This window comes from Pristiophorus japonicus, chromosome 14, assembly GCF_044704955.1.
Source record: "Pristiophorus japonicus isolate sPriJap1 chromosome 14, sPriJap1.hap1, whole genome shotgun sequence".
In the NCBI taxonomy this organism is placed as follows: domain Eukaryota; kingdom Metazoa; phylum Chordata; class Chondrichthyes; family Pristiophoridae; genus Pristiophorus; species Pristiophorus japonicus.
The window spans coordinates 40,395,151-40,420,014 of record NC_091990.1 but is presented as its reverse complement, the minus strand read 5'-3'; the positions used below and the strand labels follow the sequence as shown (position 1 = coordinate 40,420,014).

The 24,864-nt window shown below is 46.2% G+C and overlaps 1 protein-coding gene across 1 annotated transcript in view; it reads left to right on the top strand.

Moving 5' to 3' along the window:
- The window catches only part of LOC139279381 (disks large-associated protein 2-like), a 125,962-nt gene that overhangs the window by 90,017 nt on the left and 11,081 nt on the right, over positions 1 to 24,864 (top strand). Inside the window, exons 7-8 of the mRNA XM_070898506.1 lie at positions 17,638 to 18,062; positions 21,335 to 21,426. Coding sequence (XP_070754607.1) covers positions 17,638 to 18,062; positions 21,335 to 21,426 — 517 coding nt within the window. The remainder of the gene's footprint in view (positions 1 to 17,637; positions 18,063 to 21,334; positions 21,427 to 24,864) is intronic.

Sequence of the window (24,864 nt, the reverse complement as noted above, 5' to 3'; positions counted from 1 at the left end):
GTTCATCACTTTTGGGAGAGTTTTGAGGACTTTTAGCTCCCACTGAGTAGTGGAGGCTTGTAGGCCTCATTCTGTGCTCCAGAGAGGCCTGCTTGTCAGGGTCCGGCCTTCACACAGAATGGGATCAGTGTTGGCATGGGAATGCCTTATACACCTTGTCAGATGCAGGGTGGCATGCAGGAGAAGGCTGCACCATCAGCAACATGTAGAGAGGCAGCGGGCAAGGGAGGCAGCAGCCATAGTTGGCCAACATCCAGAAGAGCCTGCTGATGAGCGCAGACCTCCACATAGAGAGGGTGGCCAGGAGGGAGGTGGCATTAGGAACTGACCCCCCGTACCACATACTGGGCCAGGAGCCTTGCCAACAACACCTGCAAAGGCTCCTGAACGTGAGGAGGAACAGGGAGAAGGCCATCATCCAGCTGCCATGGGAGGTAGCTAAAACAGACCTTGGGGAAGGATGCCCTACTGCCAAAGGGTCTACCGACATCAGTTCTCCTTCCTGGAGCTCAGTGATGAGCAATGCTTGCCAAGGCTCCGATTTAGAAAGGACGTACTGAGGGAGCTCTGCAATATCCTGCGACAAGATCTGGAGCCTCACACGAGGCTCAGGACCACTCTGACCATTGAGACCAAGGTCACAATAGCTCTGAACTTTTACGCTAAGGGGTCTTTCCAGTCTGTGACTACAGACATTGCCAACATTTCACAATTCTCTGCCCATCGCTCCATCCGGAAGGTCACCGCTTCTCTGTATCTCATTCCTGATGACCAGGGAGAAGCAGGATTTACCTGCATTGCAGAGTTCCCGAGGGTGCAGGGTGCCATTGACTGCACACACGTTGGCCTGAGGGCACCACAACACTATCCCGAGATCTTTGTCAACCGGAAGGGGTTCCACTCCCTCAAAGTGCAGCTGGTGTGTGACCACCAGCGTAGGATCCTGGAAGTTGATGCCAGGTATCCAGGCAGCAGCCATGATTCCTTCATTCTGCACCAGACCAGTGTGCCTGCCCTCTTCACCGGGCCAAATCATGATTGTGGATGGCTGCTTGGCGACAAGGGATATTCCCTGTCCACTTGGCTACTCACTCCACTTCAGAATCCCAGGACAGTGGTCGAGCGTGCCGACAACGATGCTCATTCTGGCACCAAGTGCATCATCGAATACTGCATTGGGATCCTCAAGCAGAAGTTCCGTTGCCTGGACCGATCTGGTGGCGCCTTGCAGTACTATCCTGAATGGGTCTCCATGTTCGTGATGGTCTGCTGCATGCTGCACAACCTGGCCTTCATGAGGGGACAGCCGCTGGAGGTCGAGCCAGCAGTACCACCTGATGAAGAGGGGGCGCAGGAGGAGGAGGGGGTGCAGGAGGAGGAAGAGGAGGATCCCTTTCACCACCAGCCGAGGTGTCATCCCCATCGCAACCCTGGAAGGGAGGTGCAGCTACGTCTTATTAAGTATGGAAGAACACCATAAGACTGAGTACTGTGAGCTAAAACTGATGTGACCTTAGTCTCTTTAATCCAACTCCAGAGTGCCTAAGTAGCATGGTAGACAACCTTTTATACTCCCTTGCACGAGATGTGCAGGTGACCCTTGGGCCTCCAACAGTTGCGTCCTCTGGTGGCAAGTCTTACAAAGTTACAATGTTTACATACATAACATCACTCCCCCCCAAAGCCTTTGATACAAATTATTTACAAGTTGAGACGATCCGGGGCCCTATGCTCCCTGGTTGATCGTCTGAGATCAAACTCTGGCATGGGTGAGCTGGTCGGACCATTGCTGCACTGCGACGCGGCTGGTCTGACAGAACTGTTGGGAATGGTGGGTTCATCCTCTTGATTGACAGCGAGGTCGATTGCTGGTTGGGTGTGTTTTGGTGGATCGATGATGGTGATGTCCTCCTCAGGTTGTTCCTGGTTGTCGGTGAACCGCAGGTTGGTCTGATCCAAATGCTTTCTGCACGTTTGTCCATTCAATAGTTTGACTATAAACACTCGATTCCCCTCCTTGGCCAAGACAGTGCCAGTGACCCATTTAGGACCATGACCGTAATTCAGGATAAACACAGGGTCGTTAACATCAATATCACGCGATACAGCCGCGCGATCGTGGTACATGTTTTGCCGGTGACGCCGGGTTTCCACATGATCATTTAGATCCGGGTGGACTCGGGAGAGCCTGGTTTTGAGTGCTCTCTTCATTAACAATTCTGCAGGGGGTACCCTAGTGAGCGAGTGGGGTCGCGTCTGGTAGCTGAGCAGAACCCGAGATAAGCAGGTCTGTAAGGAGCCTTCCGTCACGCGTTTCAAGCTCTGCTTGATAGTTTGGACTGCCCGTTCCGCTTGACCGATGGATGCGGGCTTAAACGGGGCAGACCTGACATGATGCCATTGCGGGTCATAAGCTCATTGAATTCCGAGCTAGTGAAACACGGTCCATTGTCACTGACAAGGAAGTCGGGTAAGCCATGGGTGGTGAACATAGCCCGGAGGCTTTCAATGGTGGCAGTGGATGCGCTGGATGACATGATTACGCATTCAATCCATTTAGAGTAAACGTTCACTACAACTAAAAATATTTTTCTGAGAAAGGGACCAGCAAAATCTACGTGGATCCTGGATCACGGTTTTGAGGGCCATGACCACAGACTCAATGGAGCCTCCCTTGGTGCATCACTAAATTGAGAACATGTGTTGCACTGGTGTACTCATGACTCTAAGTCCGAGTCAATGCCGGGTCACCAAACATGCGACCTGGCTATAGCCTTCATCATGACTTTGCCTGGGTGGGTATTATGTAGGTCGCGTATAAATGTTTCCCTGCCTTTTTTGGGGAAAACCACGCGATTACCCCATTAGAGACAATCCGACTGGATGGACATTTCATCTTTGCGTCGGTGAAACGGCTTAATTTCATCTTGCATTTCCCCGGGAATAGCCGACCAGCTCCCATTGAGGACGCAACTTTTTATAAGTGATAGCACAGGATCCTGGCTGGTCCAGGCCCTGATCTGGCGAGCAGTGACGGGTGACCCCTCGCTCTCAAAAGCATCCATGACCAGAAGCAAGTCTGCGGGCTGCGCCATTTCCACCCCGGTAGTGGGCAATGGTAGCCAACTGAGGGCATCAGCACAGTTCTCTGTGTCTGGTCTGTGGCGGATAACATAGCCATAGGCTGACAATGTTAGTGCCCATCTTTGGATGCGGGACGAAGCATTGGTGTTTATACCTTTGCTTTCGGAAAACAGCGAAATGAGCAGTTTGTGGTCGGTTTCAAGCTCAAACCGAAGTCCAAATAGATATTGGTGCATTTTCTCAACCCCATATACACATGCTAGCGCCTCTTTCTCGACCATACTGTCGGCCCTTTCAGCCTTAGACAGATTTCTAGACGCGTATGCAACCGGTTGACGTTTGCCGGATACATTGGTTTGCTGTAACACACAGCTAACCCCGTACCAAGATTCATCACAAGCTAGCACTACTCGTTTACATGGGTCATACAGTACAAGTAACTTATTAGAACAAATTAGGTTTCTGGCCTTGTCATAGGCTGTCTCTTGAGATTTACCCGAAACCCAGTCATCACCTTTACGTAGCAACATGTGCAAAGGTTCCAGCAAAGTGCTTAACCTGGATAGAAATTTACCGAAATAGTTGAGGAGTCCCAGGAATGAACGCAGCTCCGTCACATTCTGTGGTCTGGGTGCATTCTTGATGGCTTCTGTCTTTGAGTCCGTGGGTCTGATGCTGTCGGCCGCAATCATTCTCCCCAAAAATTCGACCTCTGGTGCCAGGAAAACACACTTGGAGCATTTCAGCCTGAGTCCCACTCTGTCTAGTCAACTTAGAACCTCTTCCAGGTTGTGCAGGTGTTCGGTGGTGTCACGACCGGTGATCAGGATGTCTTCTTGAAACACAACGGTGCGCGGAACTGATTTCAGCAGACTCTCCATGTTCCTCTGGAAGATGGCAGCAGCTGAGTGAATCCCAAAAGGGCATCTGTGGTACATGAACAGTCCTTTGCGCGTGTTGATGCACGTCAATCTTTTCGAAGATTCAGCCAGCTCCTGTGTCATATAGGCGAAGGTTAGGTCCAACTTGGTGAATGACTTCCCCCCTGCTAACGTTGCAAACAGGTCATCCGCCTTGGGCATAGAAACATAGAAAATAGGTGCAGGAGTAGGCCATTCGGCCCTTCGAGCCTGCACCACCATTCGATAAGATCATGGCTGATCATTCCCTCAGTACCCCTTTCCTGCTTTCTCTCCATGCCCCTTGATCCCTTTTGCTGTAAGGGCCAAATCTAACTCCCTCTTGAATATATCCAATGAACTGGCATCAACAACTCTCTGCGGCAGGGAATTCCACAGGTTGACAACTCTCTGAGTGAAGAAGTTTCTCCTCATCTCAGTCCTAAATGACCTACCCCTTTTCCTAAGACTGTGTCCCCTGGTTCTGGACTTCCCCAACATCGGGAACAATCTACCCGCATCTAACCAGTCCCGTCCCATCAGAATCTTGTATGTTTCTATGAGATCCCATCTCGTCCTTCTAAACTCCAATGTATAAAGGCCCAGTTGATCCAGTCTCTCCTCATATGCCATCCCGGGAATCAGTCTGGTGAACCTTTGCTGCACTCCCTCAATAGCAAGAACGTCCTTCCTCAGATTAGACCAAAATTGAACACAATATTCCAGGTGAGGCCTCACCAAGGCCCTATACAACTGCAGTAAGACCTCCCTGCTCCTATACTCAAATCCCCTAGCTATGAAGGCCAACATACCATTTGCCTTATTTACCCCCTGCTGCACCTGTATGCCAACTTTCAATGACTGATGAACCATGACACCCAGGTCTCATTGCACCTCCCCTTTTCCTAATCTGCCACCATTCAGATAATATTCTGTCTTCGCGTTTTTGCCCCCAAAGTGGATAACCTCACATTTATCCACATTATAATGCATCTGCCATGCATTTTCCCACTCACGTAACCTGTTTAAGTCACCCTGCAGCCTCTTAGCATCCCCCTCACAGCTCACCGCCACCCAGTTTAGTGTCACTTGCAAACTTGGAGATATTACACTAAATTCCTTCATCCGAATCATTGATATACTGGTACTGGTCCTGTAACGAGACTCTGTTGATCGTTACCTTGTAGTCTCCGCAGATTCTGACCGTGCCATTTCTTTTCAACGCCGGAACAATCGGACTGGCCCACTCGTTGAACTCGACTGATGATATGATTCCCTCTCGTTGAAGTCTGTCCTGTTCGATCTCGACTTTCTCCCTCATCATATATGGAACCACTTGAGCCTTGATGAATGGCCTTGCATCAGGGACTAGATGGATCTGCACCTTGGCGCCTGTGAAGTTGCCGATGCCTAGTTCAAATAGCGATGGAAACTTGCTCCGCACTTGGGCGCATGAGGCATCATCCACTGAAGATAATGCTTTGATGTTGTCCCAGTTCCATCGAATCTTTCCCAGTGAGCTTCTGCCAAATAGCATACAGCCAACGCCTGGTACAATCCACAGTGATAAATCATGCACAGCTCCATCGTACGATACCTTAAGTGCCGCACTGCCAATGACTGGTATGAGTTCTTTAGTGTAGGTGCGCAGCTTTATCTGAATCGGGCTCAGTTTGGAACTTTGTGCCTTGTTGCCCCACAGTTTCTTAAAAACCTTCTGGCTCATAATTGACTGACTCGCTCCCGTGTCCAACTCCATTGATACCGGAATACAGTTCAATTTGACTTTTAGCATGGGTGGTGAAGATGTGTACCCCATACACTTCTTCTTCGGGTTGAGTTGCCTCTCTTGTTTGTTCTGCGTGATCCACGCCAGATCGATCATCCTCTGCCGACTCTGCCACGTGGTGAGTCACAGCACTCTTGCACATTCGCTGGAGGTGCCCCATTGATTCAAAGCCTTTGCACATATAGTGCTGGAATTGACATTGATGGGCCTGCAGCGCCAACATGGTGCTAATGGATTTGCGTTCACGCCCAATGGTGGATTCTGAGTCATCCTAGGTCTTGCAGCTGCAGACGTGTAGGGCCTGCCATATACAGTTCTGCCTGCTGGCAACGTTATTTTATTCACAGTACTTGCCGGTGCTCTTCGATGCGGAGAAGATATCTGCCTGGTATTATCGTTCATGGACATGAAAGCCTGGGCTATCATGTTGGCCTTGCTCAGTTCTAGGGATTCGGTGGACAGCAGCTTGTGAAGAATGACCTCGTGGCCGATGCCAAGCACAAAAAAGTCCCGCAACATTTCCCCCAAAAATCCAGCAAATTCGCAAGTTCCCGCAAGGCATCTCAGGTTGGTGACATAACTCACTACGCCCTGGCCCTCGGAGCGGTGGTGTATGTAGAAGCGATACCTGGCCATTAAGTTGCTCTCCTTCGGCTTGAAGTGTTCCTGTACCAGCGTACACAACTCTGTAGTTGTCTTCTCTGTTGGTTTCTCCGGTATTAGCAGATTCTTGATGAGGCCGTATATATCGTGGACCCACACAAGGTGAGGAGAATTGCCCTGCGCTTGATTGCTTTATCGTCTCCATCCAGCTTGTTGGCCACTGGTCGAGACGCTCAATGAAGGCTTCCCAATCTTCACCCTCTACAAATCTCTCTAAAATACCAGTGACCGCCATGACCGCATGAAATTCGTAACCTGTTACTCATCGCCAATTGTTAAGTATGGAAGAACTCCACAAGACTGAGTACTGTGAGCTAAAACTGATGTGACCTTAGTCTCTTTAATACAACTCCAGAGTGCCAAGGCAGTTACGAGGGAGCATCCATGATGCTTTCATCTTGCGTGAGAGCGCTGTCTCTGACTTGTTTGAGCATCAACCACAAGGCCAGAGCTGGATGCTGGGGGACAAAGGTTATGGCCTCTCCACTTGACTCGTGGCCCCCCTCCGGAACCCTTAGACACAAGCCGAGCATTGCTACAATGACAGCCATAGAGCCACACGCAACATTGTTGAAAAGACAACTGGACCACTCTGGAGGCAGCCTGCAATACTCCCTCAGCAGGTCGCTGAGTTCATTGTGGTGTGCTGCATGCTACACAAATTAGCCATCGTGAGGGGACAGGATTTGCAAATGGGGACTGCAGGATCACCTGAGGAGAGAGGGGAGGAGGACGATGATGATGATTATGAGGAGGAGGAGCCTGGCAATGAAGCCATGCCACCACCCCCACCACCACAGGGGAGGCCTAGTGGAGCTTTCGCCAATGCAAAAGTCTTACGTCAGCAGCTCATAAATCAGCGCTTTGCTTGAACAGTGAGTGTTACGTTTCACTGTTGCCTGGCCACTCTATCCCACCATGTTGACTATTCCCCCTCTTATTCTGCAAATGAGACGCTACACAAGAATGGTTAAGGTGAACAAAATAATTTATAAAACATTGGTAAATTTATGAAACATTTTGTACATTGTTGAAACATTCTAAACTATAACATTGAAACTTAAATAAAAAATGTTCTTGAACATCATTTGTAAAAGTTTTATAACATAAACCAAAACAGGAAAACTACAACAAACCAACAACAATAACAACAACCCCCCCCCCCCCCCCCCCGCACCAAACTTCTATTTAACTGCGGCCACCTTTATCCCCTCTCCCTCGCTTCTTGCCACTACCCCTACCTGCGTTGGGACCAAGACTGTGGGCAGCAAGGCGCGCAGGGCGCTGCTGTTGTTGGAGGAGAGACAATGGAGAAGCCATTGGACCCCCGGAGAAGCTTGGGGTATGAAGGCCCAACCTATGAGTCAGAAGGCTCTTGCTCGGCCTTCCCACTCACAGGTGCTGTCAGTCTGGGTGGTATGACACGGGGCTGCAGTGCCAAAAGTCAAGACCATCAATTGCCGCAGGGCATTGTCAGCCTCGGTGTTGTCCTGGATCATAGCTGCAGTCTGCGACATGTCCTCCCTCATGTCCTCCCTCATGTCCGTAGGTTGTGCCGCAGATTGTGCGGCGATGTTGCATGAAATGCCACCCAGAGCCTGGAGGAGTTCTCGACCAAGTTCAACGCTCTCCCTCGACAGTCCCACCTTGTCCAGGTGTGCGTCTGCCTGTCTTTCAGCAGACCGGCTTTGCCGACTCAACCTCCACGGAGACGGCATACGGGGTTCAACCCGGGGGGTATGTTGCTGCACACAACTTGAACCCGCTGCCTCAGATGGGACAAAGCCTGTGAATGTGGCTTCCTCCCAGGAACTTGTGGCCGCAGCTAAAACACATGCTGACTGCACTGCTCCCTCCATCCCCTCCACCCCCAGCACTCCCTTCACCCCCACCACCCCCTCCACACCACCCTCACCACCCCCACCAACAACCACCCCGCCCCCCCCCCCCCGCAATAGCTTCCCATTGAGGAACTTCAGCATGCCCCTCCTCTTTCTATAGGATGATGTGGCGCCTCTGAATCCTCATCTGCAAAATAGAAAACAACAGACGAGTGGTTAGCAGCAGGGGAGGGGGCAGGGTGACATGAGTAAGGTCACAGCGCAGGTTTATTTGAAGGACCACCACTACTGCATTATATGTCGTGGAGAGACATTGCATCACATTGCCCCAACCTCAGTCGACAGACACTACATGACATGACCCCAACCCAGCCCGGGGTTTTTGCGGGACTTACTGTCAGATCTGACCATTGGCTTAGCACACGCATGGGTAATTGATCTCCCGTGGGCACCAATTAAACCTGCCACGCATTCCTCCAGGTCAGTCAAGGTATGCGTATTGGGTGGACCACCGCCTGTCTGTCGCTGATCGTATCGATTGTGTGACGGCTTTTTCTGCAAAAATGACAATAGCAATGGTTACCAGAGTGCCCTTCTGCTCTTGTGGCACACACAGATAACCATCAAAGCACTATATCATAATGTGTGCATGTAATACAGTTCTCTGTTTAATGGCCCTGGAAGTTGCATGTGGTTCATGAGGAAGACATCGAAGTGCAGAAACAGCTTTTAAGATCTCAGAAAGCAATCTTAATAATGTGTAAAGATCATTTATGGCAAATAGGATGCAACACTAAGCCTACCTACAGCAACATGTGTAAGATTTACAATTTAAGTAATCAAGGAATGCATGAATAAAAATATGACTTACTCTCACGACCTCGCAATGGTCATTCCACCTCTTCCTGCATTGTTGGTAGTCCCTGGGAATGTTATCTGCTGAGGACACCTCCTTAGCAACAACGGTCCAAAATCTTTTTACAACGAGTGGGGGGTGTTTACTGCGACCCTTCCTGTTAAACTCCCTCCAACTACTCTCAATAGTTGTTATAAGTGCCTCACTCACATCACAACTAAATGTTCTGGCCTTCTGCCTGCTCTGATCAATGTGCTGCATCTTCTCCTGTCTCTGAAAAATCTATGATTGAAATCTTGGTGTACTGCGCATGCGCAGGCGTACCCTGACCAGAATCGCGGGGAGAAAAAAAATCGGGGAAAAAAATCATCGAAAAAAAAATTTGCGCATGCGCAGAAGGTCTGTTTTTTTTTCATATCGCTGAATTCGGCACCGACCCACGAATTCCATCATGCAAGACTCGATTTCGCTGCTACCGCCGGTCACTGTTTGGCAAATTTTGCGGCCTTCCGTCATAGCGGTATTCCAGCAGTAAACAAAAATCTAAATCCTCAAATATCACCCAAAAACCAGTCATAGCACTATTTTCCAAATTTCTAGCCCCAAGTGTTTTATCATCCTTCACCTTTGGAAAGATTGGGAAACACATAAGCATCACATGTGAAAGAAATGTTCTTCTTAGGCAGTCCCTTGGAGTCGAGGAAGACTTGCTTCCACACTAATATAAGTTCTCAGGTGACTGATGAGTCCAATGCGGGAATTACAGTCTCTGTCACAGGTGGGGTAGACAGTGATTGGAGGGACGGGTGGGTGGGGTGCTTGTGTTGTCGTGTGCTCCTTCCACTATCTGCGCTTGGCTTGCACTTGCTCCAGGCAAAGAGACTTGTGGTGTTCGGCACCTTCCCAGATGCTTCTCCTCCACTTTGAGCATAGAAACATAGAAAATAGGAGCAGTAGTAGGCCATTTGGCCCTCCGCGTCTGCACCGCCATTCAATATGATCATGGCTGATCCTCTATCTCAACACCATATTCTCGCTTTTTCCCCATACCCCTTGATGTCTTTTGTGTCTAGAAACCTATCCCTCTCCCTCTTAAATATATTCAGTGACTTGGCCTCCACAGCCTTCTGTGGTAGAGAATTCCACAGGTTCACCACCCTCTGAAAAAATTTCTCCTCATCTCAGTCCTAAATTTCCTACCCCGTATCCTGAGAGCAGGTCTTGGGCCAGGGATTCCCAGGTGTCGGTGGGGATGTTGCATTTTTTCAAGGAGGTTTTGAGGGTGTCCTGGAAGCATTTCCTCTGCGCACCTGGGACTCGCTTCTGTTATATCCCCTGGGTGGAGCAGAGTGAGCTTTTAAAAAAATTCATTCTTGGGTTATGGGCTTGAAAGGTAGACATTTATTACCTATCCCTAGTGTTATATATTTAACCCCTTGTAACCTGTATTACACTACCACCAGAGGGCCTACCTGTCAGAGTCCTGAGGGATCCCAGCATCCCTTTGGAGTACTGTATATAAGCAGGCCACCCATGAGGTACCTACACTCTGAAGTCTTATTAAAGGAGCTAAGGTCACACTTGCTCATTGTACACAGTACTCAGTTTCATCCTTTATTATGAGTGTACCACCTAGTTTCCCTCAGCAGGTGATGGTGAGCCTTCATTTGAAGAGCTACGGTCGATGTGGTATTCATTGTACTTTTTTAAAATTTCAAAATATGCTTTATTCATATAAAAATTTGTACAGTACATTCAAAAGCAATTCAGTACATTTAGCTGCGGTCAGCAATCCCATACACTACATTTGGGTGCTGACGGCAGTTCCGTTCGATACATTTCCTTGCTTTTCAGTTCAAGTACAATTCGGTACAATACGGGATACATTGTAGTACATTCAACAAATTACATTACATGTGTCAGTATACAATACACGGAATGGGTGACGGTACATTTACATTTTTCTTTTCAACGTGCATTACGAAACAGACCTTACATTGTACATGGCACTGCATAGGTGTTTACAGATAATGGTGCTCCATGTACACAAAAAAGAAGTTACAAGTGCGGCCCGAGGGGAGTTTTGTACTGATTCCTGCCCCCGGGTTTACCGTGGCAGAAGGGCTTTAAACTGTGCCCCTTCCCCACCGTGCCTTTGCGGCGACTGCACCAATTTTAAGTGCGTCCCTCAGCACGTAATCCTGGATCTTGGATTGCGCCAGTCTGCAACATGCAGATGTGGACATCTCCTTGCTCTGGAAGACCAGCAAGTTTCGGCAAGGCCAAAGAGCGTCTTTGACCGAGTTGATGGCCCTCCAGCAGCAGGTGATGTCTGTCTTGGTGTGTGTCCCTGGGAACAGCCCGTAGAGCACAGAGTCCTGTGTTACGGAGCTGCTTGGGATGAACCCCGACAGCAGCCACTGCATCTCTTTCCAAACCTGCCTTGCGAAGGCGCAATCCTGAAGGAGATGGGTGACAGTCTCGTCCGCCCCGCAGCCGACTCGGGGGCACTGTGCCGTGCTGCTGAGACGTTGGCTGTGCATGAATGCTCTGACGGGTAAGGCCCTCCTCACCGCCAACCAAGCTACGTCTTGGTGCTTGTGTGAAAGCTCTGGCGATGAGACGTTCTGCCAAGCGAGTTAGACAGTCCGCTCAGGGAACCACCCGACAGGGTCCACCCTCTCCTTCTTTCGTAGGACGTCCAGGACGTTACGTGCTGACCACTGTTTTATGGCCTTGTGGTCAAAGGGGTTTTTTGTGAAAAAGTTTTCCACGAAGGACTGGTGGACAGGCCTGGTCCAACCGGTGGGGGCGTTTCACGGCAGCGTGGACAGACCCATCCTTCGCGACAATGGGGACAGGTAGAAACTCAGCACGTAGTGATACTTGGTGTTTGCGTACCGGGGGTCTGTGTACAGCTTGATGTAGCCGCATACAAAGGTGGCCATCAGGATGAGGGCCACGTTCGGAACATCCTTTCCTCCACTGTCCAGAGATTTGTACATTGTGTCTCTGCGGACACGTTCCATTTTGGACCTCCAGACAAAGTGGAAAACGGCCCGGGTGACTGTGCCACGTGCAGCAACCCCAAGAGCACCTCACTCCTGATGACCAGGTTCTTTCCTGCCATGGAGAGGGAGCGCAGCTTCCACCATCCCAGTTTTTGCTTCACTTTGGCGATACGCTCTTCCCAGTTTTTGGCGCACGCCCCGTCCGCTCCGAACCATATTCCCAACACCTTCAGGTAATCTGGCTTAACGGTGAAGGGAATAAAGGATCAGTCGGCCCAGTTGCCAAAGAACATGGCCTCGCTTTTGCTGCGATTGACCTTCACTCCCGAGGCCAGTTCAAACTGGTCGCAGATTGTGAGCAATCTGCGGACCGACTGCAGATCCGAGCAGAAGATGGCCACGTCGTCCACGTACAGGGAGGTCTTGACCTGAGCGCCTCCGCTGCCTGGGATCGTCACCCCTCTAATACCCGCATCCTTCCTGATGGACCCGGCAAAGGGCTCGATACAACACACAAACAAGACAGACGAGAGAGGACAGCCTTGCCTGACTCCAGATCTGATCGGAAAGCTTTCATTGTACTGGTTTGGTGCAACGGAGCTGCTCGCTCGGCCATTTCAGAGGGCAGTTCAGAGTCAACCATATTGTTGTGCGGCTGGTATCACACACAAGCCAGACCGGTTAAGGAGATTTCCCTAAAGGACGTTAATGAAGCAGTTGGGTTTTTACAACAACGCGATATGCTTCATGGCCACTTTTACTGACACCAGCTTTTTATTTCCAGATATTTTAAGCGGAATTCAAATTCTCAAACTGCCAGGGTGTGATTTGAACTCACATTCTTTGGATTATTAATCCAGACCTTTGGATTACTAGTTCAGTAACATAACATAACTTCGGATTGTAAATGGCACAGGATCCACTTATGGGAGCGAGTGACACTATTGATCCCGAAAGGTATCTACATAGAATTACATAAATTGCATAAATTACAACACAGAAACAAGCCGTTCAGCCCAATCTGTTTTTGTTGGTGTTTATCCTCCACATGAGCAGTAATCCTCATCTGCCATTTTCCTTTAATCCCCCCTTTCCTTCAGCTGCCTATCTAACCTATTTTTGAATGTCGCCATGATCTCTGCTTCAGTCACTGATTCCCGTACTCCATTCCACAGCCTCTCAATCCTCAGTGTCAAGCAAGTTTCTCTGTCCTAAATCACTTACATTTATATCTATGTCCCCTTGTTCTAGACTTCCTAAACCCACTAAAATCAATCCATTTCTATCAGCCATAATCCCTTCATCATTTTAAACACTTCTATCAAATCACCCTGTAATCTCCACTGTTCTAACGAAAACAGTCCCAATTTTTTAAGTCATTCTTTGTATTTGTATTTTCTCATACCACGCAACATCCTTGTAAATCTCCATTGTACCCTTTCTGTTGCCTTAACAGGGGTGACATTGGTGTATGTCAGTCGCACGAAATGTGCTAATAGAAAATCAGTAGTTTGTTTTATATCACACCTGATTTTCTTTCCCATTGACTTTAATGGAAAAGGAAATTGGATGCGTTGTAAAACAGATGATTCACTATCAACCCATTTCGCACTATTGGTGTAGACCAGTTTCACCCCAACATCTTTCCTATAGCGTGGAGCCCAAAACTGCTCACTTCACTCAAACTGTGGCTGACTAAGGTTTCCTAGAGTTTCACCATGACAATTCGACTTTTACATTCTACACCTCTTACCATAATACCCAATAATCCATTTGCTTTTTTTATGGTGTTATCCACGTGAGGCATCGCTTTTTAACGTCTTGTGAACCTGCTTCCCCAAATTCTTCTGCTCTTCCACATATCCCAAATGTGTTCATTTTATATTTATTATTGACAAAATATACCACCTCACACTTACTGACATTAAATTCTGTCTTCCACTTTTTTGTGCATTCCATCTTATAAACATTTCTTGCAGTTCCTTTGGTCCTCAGAATTATTTACTATATCTCCTATTTTAGTATAATCTGCAAATTTGGACACCACTACCTTTAGCCCTGTATCCAAATCATTGATGTACACAGTGAACAGAAGTGGTCCCAGAACAGAGCCCCATGGGTCATCATTTTCAAACACTGAGAAACTGCCCTTAACTCCTATTCTCACTTCCCTTCGAATAGTTTTTAATCCAATTTACTACTCTTCTCATAATTCCATGCCACTAATTCTTCTCCAATAGTCTGTTGTGGGGTACTTGGTCAAAATCTTTCTGAAAGTCCATGTACACCACATCCACTGCATTTCCCCCTTGCACTATATCTGTCACCTGCTCAAACAACTCTATCAGATTTGTCAAGCACAATCTTCCTTTCTAAAATCCACGTTTGCTGCTTTAAATTATTTTCTCTTCATCTAAATATTGATTCATTTAATCTTTCATTAAAGATTCCAGAATTTGCCCTACCAGAGGTGCTAAGCTAACTGGCCTGCATCGACAGCAAACCCCTAATCTTGCTGTGGAAGCAGAAGCCATGATAGCTGTTAAAAGGGAATCCATAAATATTTTTAAAAGTAAAACAAAGAGGTATGGGGAAAGAGCAGGGGAATTAAACTAAGTGGATAGCTCTTTCAAACAGTCAACACAGACACAAATGGCCTCTTTCTGTGAAGCAGAATTCTATGATTCTGTCTTTCATTCCTCCGACAACACCCTGCTTCTTGTTTCAGCATCGGGTACGGGTAACGTCTAGTTATGTTAGTGAAGTAGCGCTCCAGAGGTCTGAACTAGTAATCCAGAAAAGCTGAATTCAAATCCCACCATGACAGTTTGAGAATTTGAATTCAGTTTTAGAAAGAAATCTGGAAATAAAAGGCTGATATCAGTAAAAGTGATCTCAAAACTATTGTATTATTGTAAAAACCCAACTGGTTCACTAATGTCTATACAGGAAAGGAATCCTGCCATCTTTACCAGGTCTGGCCTATATGTGACTCCAGCCCCACAACAATTTGGTCTCCTAATCTGAGGAAGGACTTTCTTGCTATTGAGGGAGTGTAGCAAAGATTCACCAGACTGATTCCCGGGATGGCAGGACTGACATATGAAGAAAGACTGGATCGACTAGGCTTATATTCACTGGAATTTAGAAGAATGAGAGGGGATCTCATAGAAACATATAAAATTCTGACAGGATTGGACAGGTAGATGCGGGAAGAATGTTCCCGATGTTGGGGAAGTCCAGAACCAGGGGTCACAGTCTAAGGATAAGGGGTAAGCCATTTAGGACCAAGGGCCCCAAGTTTCCACACGCTACAAAACGGGCGCCCCTCCGAGATGGGCGCCCGTTTTTCGCGCAGAAAACGGCGCCTGAAAAAAAACGCGCGATCCTGGAGTGCCCTGCAGCTCCCTGGCAGCTTGGTGCGGCGCCCAGGGGGCGGAACCTACCACTCGCACCGATTTTGTAAGTGGTCAGGGCGGGTACCATTTAAATTAGTTTTTTTCGTGCCGGCAACCCTGCGCGTGCGCGTTGGAGCGTTCGCGCACGCGCAGTGTGAAGGAAACATTGGCACTCGGCCATTTTTGTGGTTCTTTGTAGCTGTTTAATTTTTTAACATTTTTTAATAAAAGCACATTGCCCTTCTATGATCAGCACTGAGGCTTCTTGCAGCAGTGAGAAGGCTGCAGGAAGCCTCAGAAGTTGAGGCAGCCGTTTCCCGATGGCCTCCCCCCCTGCCGTCGGGAATGGCTGCCTCAATTTGTGAGGCTTCCTGCAGCAATCTCCCTGCCTGAAGCACTTTCACACAGGTAGGAAGATGGTTTATTTAATCTTTTCTTTGCTTATAAATTTTTATTCAGGTTGGATTTATTTGTATAATATTTGTATAAGTATAAATAAGGATTAATTGTAGAATTTAATGACTTCCCTTCCCCCCCCCCACCTCATTCCAGATGCCTAATTTGTAACCTGCGCCTGATTTTTTAATGTGTAGACAAGGTTTTTTCAGGCCTACAAAAATCTTCACTTGCTCCATTCTAAGTTAGTTCGGAGTACGTTTTCACTGTGGAAACTTTGAAATCAGGCGTCAGTGGCCGGACACGCCCCCTTTTGAAGAAAAAATTCTGTTCCAAAGTGAAACTGTTCTAACTGACTAGAACTGCAGAAAATAAAATGTGGAGAATTGCGATTTCTAAGATAGTCCGTTCTCCACCAGTTGCTCCTAAAAATCAGGAACAAATCATGTGGAAACTTGGGGCCAAGATGAGGAGAAACTTCTTCACTCGGAGAGTTGTGAACCTGTGGAATTCTCTACCACAGAAAGTTGTTGAGGCCAGTTCGTTAGATATATTCAAAAGGGAGTTAGATGTGGCTCTTACGGCTAAAGGGATCAATGGGTATGGAGAGAAAGTAGGAATGGGGTACTGAAGTTGCATAATCAGCCATGATCATATTGAATGGTGGTGCAGGCTCGAAGGGCCGAATGGCCTACTCCTGCACCTATTTTCAATGTTTCTATGTTTCTATGACTCTTAAATGCCCTCTGAACTGGTCTAGTAGGCCTAATGAGCCACTCAGTTCTATAAAACTGCTACAAAGAACAAAGAACAACACATCAGTAGCAGTTCAAGAAGAAGGCTGAGCATCACCTTCTCAGGGACAATAGGGTTGGGCAATAAATTCCGGCCTTGCCAGCAGCGCCCACATCTCGAGAATGAATTTTTTAGCTCCTTCTGCTCCACCATTTGATAGCTGCTCCTTCAGCCATAATGCTCCAGCTCCCGGAACTGTCTTTTGCTACACGTCCACCTTGTTACCTGTGTGACTTAAAATCCCCATTATTATGTTTCTTTTCGACCTTTCTTTCACTCTCTAGACTCCTCTTTATTCCTCTTCCAGAACCTTTCCACCCCCATCCTCCTTGGTTTGGTGTCCACCATCACTTTCAGCCACTTCTCTGCATGTGAGGAGCACTATGGAAATGCAAGTAAAGGGACCCAGTTTATTGTGGTTACTCTTTTACTGACCACAAGCCCAAAATGGCTCAGTGAGAAAAATCATTGTCTGATGTGGTACTGAGCCTTACTGACCAGGAATGGTCCCAGATCTGATCTGATTTTGGTCTGTGCTGCATTAGCTGATCTACACTGGAGTGCAATACTATGGATCCTCCAGCCTAAGAAGTAAATAAATCAGCCTGGGGACCCCATTCCTCATCTACCCGGTGACCCCGGTGTAAAATACATGTATGTGGATGTCATGTGACAGGAGGACCAAGCTTGACTGCCATGCTGTTCATGGTCTAGACTCACACATGAAGATTGGACATTTGGCCGAGGCATGGGAGGGGAGTCTGCCTGTCCCCACGAAGCTGTATCCTAGTATGTGGCATCACCTTCAGGAGAAGAGGGCAGGAAATGTGGGTGGGAAAATTGCCAGAAATGTACTATAGCTTGCATATTAATTGCTTTTTCCTGTGGTTCTTTTTTTATTCTAGACATGCCAGGTTTAAGCGTTCGAACAGCGTGACAACTAGCGTGCAGGCTGACCTGGAATTGGAGGGTATCCCTGGGCTGTGTGTGAGCACAGAGGACAAGGGCTTTCAGTTTGGCCAACCGTTTGAGCGGCATTCATCAGAACCGGAGCAATCCAATGAGTACACTTCATTCAGAACTGTTCACACACAAGGACAATGGGCATACAGGGAAGATTACAGGATGCGCTATGACAGTGCTGATGCCCAACGCCAGGACCACTGGGGAGAGTCCAGTGTTCACAGTCTCCCAGATCCTGGCAGGATATCTCCATGCCACAGGGATGGTGACTGGTTTATCAAGCTGCTGCAGGCAGAGGTAGAACGATTGGAAGGATGGTGTCAGCAGATGGAGAGGGAAGCTGAGGAGAATGATCTACCTGAGGAGGGTAAGCCTATTCGTAAGTTCCCCAAATTTTTTTTTGCATCTCATTTACTCTCTTGTCATATCATCTCCTGGGGACTAACTTTAATCTCCAAAGTGGGTCGGAGAGGAATTTTCCAGATTTTTCTTTCTTAAATTGGCCCGGGGTTATTATCTGTTTTTTAGCTCTCCCAAGACATCACATAGTTTGGGGTGGGGTAGGAAGTGCCACAAGGTATCACAGATTGTGTGGGACGGGCTGGATGGAATAGAGGGTCTTTTCCTGTACATTACTGTTCGAATGTTCATAAGATTCAGTAGCATGATTTATATGAGCTGTCTCGTATTGAGTATAAAAGGTGAACAAGGAATTTTTACTTTTTATATTTACTCCCATTTTCATATACTTCTCTTTGGTTACTTTTGCAACCTTCAGCATTTAGAATCACCTGGTGATGGTGAATTTTATCAGACAACCTGTTCCTCGGCCTGTGCCCAGACTGCCTTATGGTCTGTCACTAGGAGATGCGTGGGAATTGCTTAGAGTTGTATCATCGTTGCAGTTTGTTATTCCCCCCCACCCCCCTAACAACATGGTTGAAGTTGAGAATTTATGACCCGAAATTACCTGGGTCGGACTTATTGAGAAATTACGCCGAAATTTAAATCAGTTTCTAAGCCGATCTTGCCGACGGGAACTTACACCCAAATTTCCTGACAGTAGTATTAGCATACACCGGGACATAAAAACTAGCGTAAAACGAGTGCGAATCATAATAAACCATCTGGGCCCGAGGACAGCGAGGAACACACTTCCTTAAGTCACTCTTTACATTATTGATGATTTGAAAATGAAAATTTTAAGCCATCAAGCCATTATTTATGCACATTTAACACAGGTTCCACTTTGGGTATAATTGGGAAATTGCACCAACATTGTGCTGGTCAGGTTCAGGTTTTAGTTCAAGTTCCCAATAAAATTAATATGCATAATCACAAAGGTAAAGTCTTCCATGAACCAGCGCAACCTGGCACCGTAATAGAATGGAATTGTTTCTTTTTTTCTTTCCATTAAAAGGTGTTCCTTGGCATATTTAGTGGTAATCTGATGAAGTTTTATTAATACAGCTACAAATGGGTTTATAATTAAAAATAAGCATTTTTAACGTGTCCAGTCCTCTACCTGTGAGTAGCCTGATTTAAAATCACTGAAAATGACTTTAAAAAAATATACTGAACTATTCACTAGTTTCATTGGTGTATACTAGTCAGTTTCTTTGTGAATTAATTTTGATATGAAAAAACTTGCCTGTGCGCCTAAGAAAATGAGCAGAATTTGAGCCTTCCCGAACCAGTGAAATCAGCAGAATCTCACAATTTCGACCAGGGGCGTGGCTAGTCTGTAGCCAGGGCCTGATTCGGGCAAAATGAATCTTGAACAGGTGTAACAGATCACGGAGAACACAAAAGTAAGTGGTTTTGGGTGTAACTCACCTACATTTAAAATTCCCCGATCTTTTGTGCTGCCGGTTCATTCCGGATTGTGGCGATATAATGAGCGGAAAATCTACCCATGTTTAACAAAATGCAATTGTGGAAGATTTTCCCTTTTTAAAGTAACAGATTCTGATGCCTTAAAAAAAAGCATTCAAATCTATCAATACAGTGCAGGTCTCAATCAGGAGAATAAAATAAATGTTATAAAATACCAGAAGCAGTGACTTTGGGTCTTGCTCCACCTAAAATTTTGAATGTAAATTTACGTCCGTTCAGAACCGGCATAAATGCAGTAAACTCCCGTTCTTTGGTCTTTTGTATGGAGGCGGAGCTATGTTAATAAACCAAGTGGGGATTATGGCAACTGTAACTTGGGAGCGGGGTAGATGATCAAGGAAATTAACACATCTTGATGTTTCGGGGTAAAATCGGTGTAACTCAATTACGGATGAATTTCCTCAGAAATAAATGGCACAACTCTGCTCTTACTCTGTAATCCAGGAAATTCTAGGCCATTATGTCAGGAATCACGGGTGTCAACCTGAGTCCTAACAATGTTGGTGCAGCACTCTCACTTATAACACTCTCTCTTCCTAAGGATACTTATCAAGCTTACTGTGGATAAGTTTGATCAGATCCAAACTGAACTATGTTCCGTAAGGAAATATAAATGAACTAAAAAGTTTCCCAGTGCCATATTTTCCTCTTCCCTTCCTTCCCCCTTCTGAAGGTGCTGATTCTCCCTGGAATGTGGCTTCATGAGTACCACTCACCCTCCAGTCATATTGCCCAGTGGCCACTGTTCATGTATGAGGTTTTACAGTGGATGTTGACTGTGGGGGCTATCACAGCAGAGCCCAACCCTGTCCTTACCTGATGTCCATTTGTGACCAGAGGCAAAGATCTTGGTCTCACCCTAGAATGGGGCGGTAAGTCCAATTGTAGCCCTGAGTGACATCAGCTAACTCCCTACAGATTAAGGCTCAAACGTGGGACTTTAATGTGTTTTGTGTGTCTCTTTGCTAAACTCACTGAGGCACCAGGAAACTTCTGCAATTTTATTTTTAATGAGGGCTATTGTGCAGAAGAATTGCAGAGATGGTGAGCAACTGTGGCAGAATTCATCAAACATGTTATTTTAGAATAATCCAAAAATATAAAAAAATGTGGTCTTGCTATGGCCCTGATTTTGGCACTGACACAGGACTTCAATCTGTACCATAGAATCATACAACACAGAAGGAGGCCATTCGGCCCATCGTGCCTGGCTCTTTGAAAGAGCTATCCAGTTAGTCCCATGTCACTGCCCTGCTCTTTCCCCATAGCCCTGCAAATGTTTCCTTTTCAAGTAAATAACCAATACGCTTTTGAAAGTTACTATTAAATCTGCTCCCACCACCCTTTCAAGCAGTATATTCCAGAGTATAACAAGTCGCCGCATTAAAAAATGTGAAACTCTTAATGTCTCATTAAAAAAAATTGACATCTATCTCCTTCTGGATTATGCAAAGTTATCGCATTAATGACAAGATTCATCTTCTTTAAGTCTCTTTTTTTAAACTAATTTTCTCTCCCTCTTTAGATCTCCTGACATGTGGCAGGGCTCCACAACTGGTAAGGGTATCATGTGACCCGATGCCCCTCTGTTCATATCACTGTATAACTGGGCAATTCACCTCCTAACAGCGATCGGCACATGCTTCGGGAGCGATCTAAAGATCTACATTTACTTATTAATAACGCACTGTCCTGGTGCAATGAATGTATTCAGAATCTAATGTATTCTCTTTTGTGTTTTAGTGCTTGAAAAGATTCGCAGTGCGGTGGGCAGTGCCCAGCTTCTCATGTCACAGAAGTTCCAGCAGTTTTACCGACTTTGCCAGCAGAATATGGTAAATCACAGAGGGCGTGCACCTTTATTTAGGGAGGCAAGGGATTGACCTCTCCTGGGGTTCTGCTACAACAGCTATTCCCATGTGCCAAACTGCTTTCCCCACCCTTAAAGAGTGAGTCTCTCCATCACTGCCCCTTTTAAAACTCAGTTCCAAGGAATTATCATTAACTACAACATGGGTTCTTTTTTGAAGAAGACTTTTATTTCAGCAATATTTTCTGAGGATGCTACCATCAGGGGAAATTTTGCTTTGAAGAGTTACTGAGCTCAACGGGATGAGGGAATCTCACTATTAGCAGAATGATTAGCTTGGAATATGCAAGCTTCAAGTGTGTGCGTGTGTGAGTGTACGGGAATGAAGTGAGTTACCTCACATGTTTTATAGCTTAGTAACTCCTCCAAGCCAGCTCCCCTAATGAGATTATCAGCACACATCATTTAAGAAAATATTCCACCCAAAGAAATAAAGGATGTTAAAAATAATGATAATTCTTTGCAACTTTTTAAATAAGTGGGACTAATGATGAGACTCCCTCTTTAAGCTTCTGCAATTGTTGCTTTATTGTGACAAAATGAGGCTTTCCTGCCTCTTCTTGCACAGATATCACAATTATCAAGAGTGTTGAGTGCACACAGAGTTAAACTGAAAATTTCTGCATTATTTGTCCTACTCTTCTCGCAGTACACCTCAATATGGTCAGCATTTTAAAATAAAGCCAGGAAAGGTGGACGAGTTTGCTATTCCATTCATTAGGTGTGTGTTTGAAGGAGAATCAGTATTGGGAAAAGAGGACAGCTGCAGAGTGTGGGGAGCAACTAATTTACTGAAATATGGGAGAAGGTGGACTTGGGCGACTGGAGCTGTGGTCATTCAGCGTCTGAAAGAGAAAGCCAGCTTAGTATTTCTGTGTGGGACAGGCAGAACATTCCTGATTCAGGGTCCTGTCATGTTAATCGATTTTTCTTTTTCAGATACTGACTAAGCTGCTGTATATTTCCACCATTTTCTGTTTTCATTTCAAACTTCTAATGTTGTTAATCACTACCTTTTGATATTTTGTTTTATTAGTAAATACTTATGTTTGGAAACATAGAAACATACAAAATAGATGCAGGAGTAGGCCATTCGGCCATCTAACCTGTCCCGTCCCGTCAGAATCTTATATGTTTCTATGAGATCCCCTCTCATCCTTCAAAACTCCAATGTATAAAGGCCCAGTTGATCCAGTCTCTCCTCATATGTCAGTCTTGCCATCCCGGAATCAGTCTGGTAAACCTTCGCTGCACTCCCTCAATAGATAGAATGTCCTTCCTCAGGTAAGGAGACCAAAACTGAACACAATATTCCAGGTGAAGCCTCACCAAGGCCCTATACAACTGCAGTAAGACCTCCCTGCTCCTATACTCAAATCCCCTAGCTATGAAGGCCAACATACCATTTGCCTTCTTCACCGCCTGCTGTAACTGTATGCCAACTTTCAATGACTGATGAACCATGACACCCAGTTCTCATTGCACCTCCCCTTTTCCTAATCTGCCGTCATTCAGATAATATTCTGTCTTCGCGTTTTTGCCCCCAAAGTGGATAACCTCACATTTATCCACATTATACTGCATCTGCTATGCATTTGCCCACTGTCCAACCTATCCAAGTCACCCTGCAGCCTCCTAGCGTCCCCCTCACAGCTCACACCGCCATCCAATTTAGTGTCATCTGCAAACTTGGAGATATTACACTCAATTCCTTCATTCAAATCATTGATGTATATTGTAAAGAGCTGGGGTCCCAGCACTGAGCCCTGCGGCACCCCACTAGTCACTGCCTGCCATTCTGAAAAGGACCTGTTTATCCCGAATCTCTGCTTCCTGTCTGCCAATCAGTTCTCTATCCATGTCAGTATATTACCCCCAATACCATGTGCTTTGATTTTGCACACCAATCTCTTGTGTGAGACCTTGTCAAAAGCCTTTTGAAAGTCCAAATACACCACATCCACTGGCTCTCCCTTGTCCACTCTACCAGTTACATCCTCAAAAAATTCCAGAAGATTTGTCAAGCATGATTTCCCCTTCATAAATCCATGCTGACTTGGACCGATCCTGTCACTGCTTTCCAAATGCACTGCTATTTCATTCTTGATAATTGATTCCAACATTTTCCCCACTACTGATGTCAGGCTAACCGGTCTATAATTACCCGCTTTCTCTCTCCCTCCCTTTTTAAAAAGTGGTGTTTCATTAGCTGCCCTCCAGTCCATAGGAACTGATCCAGAGTCAATAGACTGTTGGAAAATGTTCACCAATGCATCGACTATTTCGAGGACCACTTCCTTAAGTACTCTGGGATGCAGACTATCAGGCCCTGGGGATTTATCGGCCTTCAATCCCATCAATTTCCCGAATACAATTTCCCGCCTAATAAGGATTTCCTTCAGTTCCTCCTTCTCACTAGAGCCTCGGTCCCCTAGTACTTCCGGAAGGTTATTTGTGTCTTCCTTCGTGAAGACAGAACCAAGGTATTTGTTCAATTGGTCTGCTATTTCTTTGTTCCCCATTATAAATTCACCTGAATCCGACTGCAAGGGACCTACGTTTGTCTTCACTAATCTTTTTCTCTTCACATATGTATAGAAGCTTTTGCAGTTAGTTTTAATGTTCCCGGCAAGCTTCTTCTCGTATTCTATTTTCCACCTCTTTATTAAACCCTTTGTTCTCCTCTGCTGCATTCTAAATTTCTCCCAGTCCTCAGGTTTGTTGCTTTTTCTGGCCAATTTATATGCCTCTTCCTTGGATTTAACGCTATCCTCAATTTCCCTTGTTAGCCACGGTTGAGCCACCTTCCTCGTTTTATTTTTACTCCAGACAGGGATGTACAATTGCTGAAGTCAATCCATGTGATCTTTAAATGTTTGCCATTGCCTAGCCACTGTCAACCTTTTAAGTATCATTTGCCAATCTATTCTAGCCAATTCACGTCTCAAACCATCAAAGTTACCTTTCCTTAAGTTCAGGAACCTAGTTTCTGAATTAACTGTGTCACTCTCCATCTTAATAAAGAATTCTACCATGTTATGGTCACTCTTCCCCAAGGGGCCTCGCACAACAAGATTGCTAATTCGTCCTTTCTCATTACATATCACCCAGTCTAGGATGGCCAACTCCCTAGTTGGTTCCTCGACACATTGGTCTAGAAAACCATCCCTAATACACTCCAGGAAATCCTCCTCCACTGCACTGCTACCAGTTTGGTTAGCCCAATCAATATGTAGATTAAAGTTGATACGTCCTTACTATAAAGTATAAATGCACACGAGGCCCATGCTTGAGAGAAGGTCAGTCTGTGACCTGTCCTTTATTCCATAGCACTCAAGTGATGAAGATGGGTGGAGCTTCTCCTTTTATACCTGAAGGTGCAGGTTAGGAGTGTCTCCCAAAA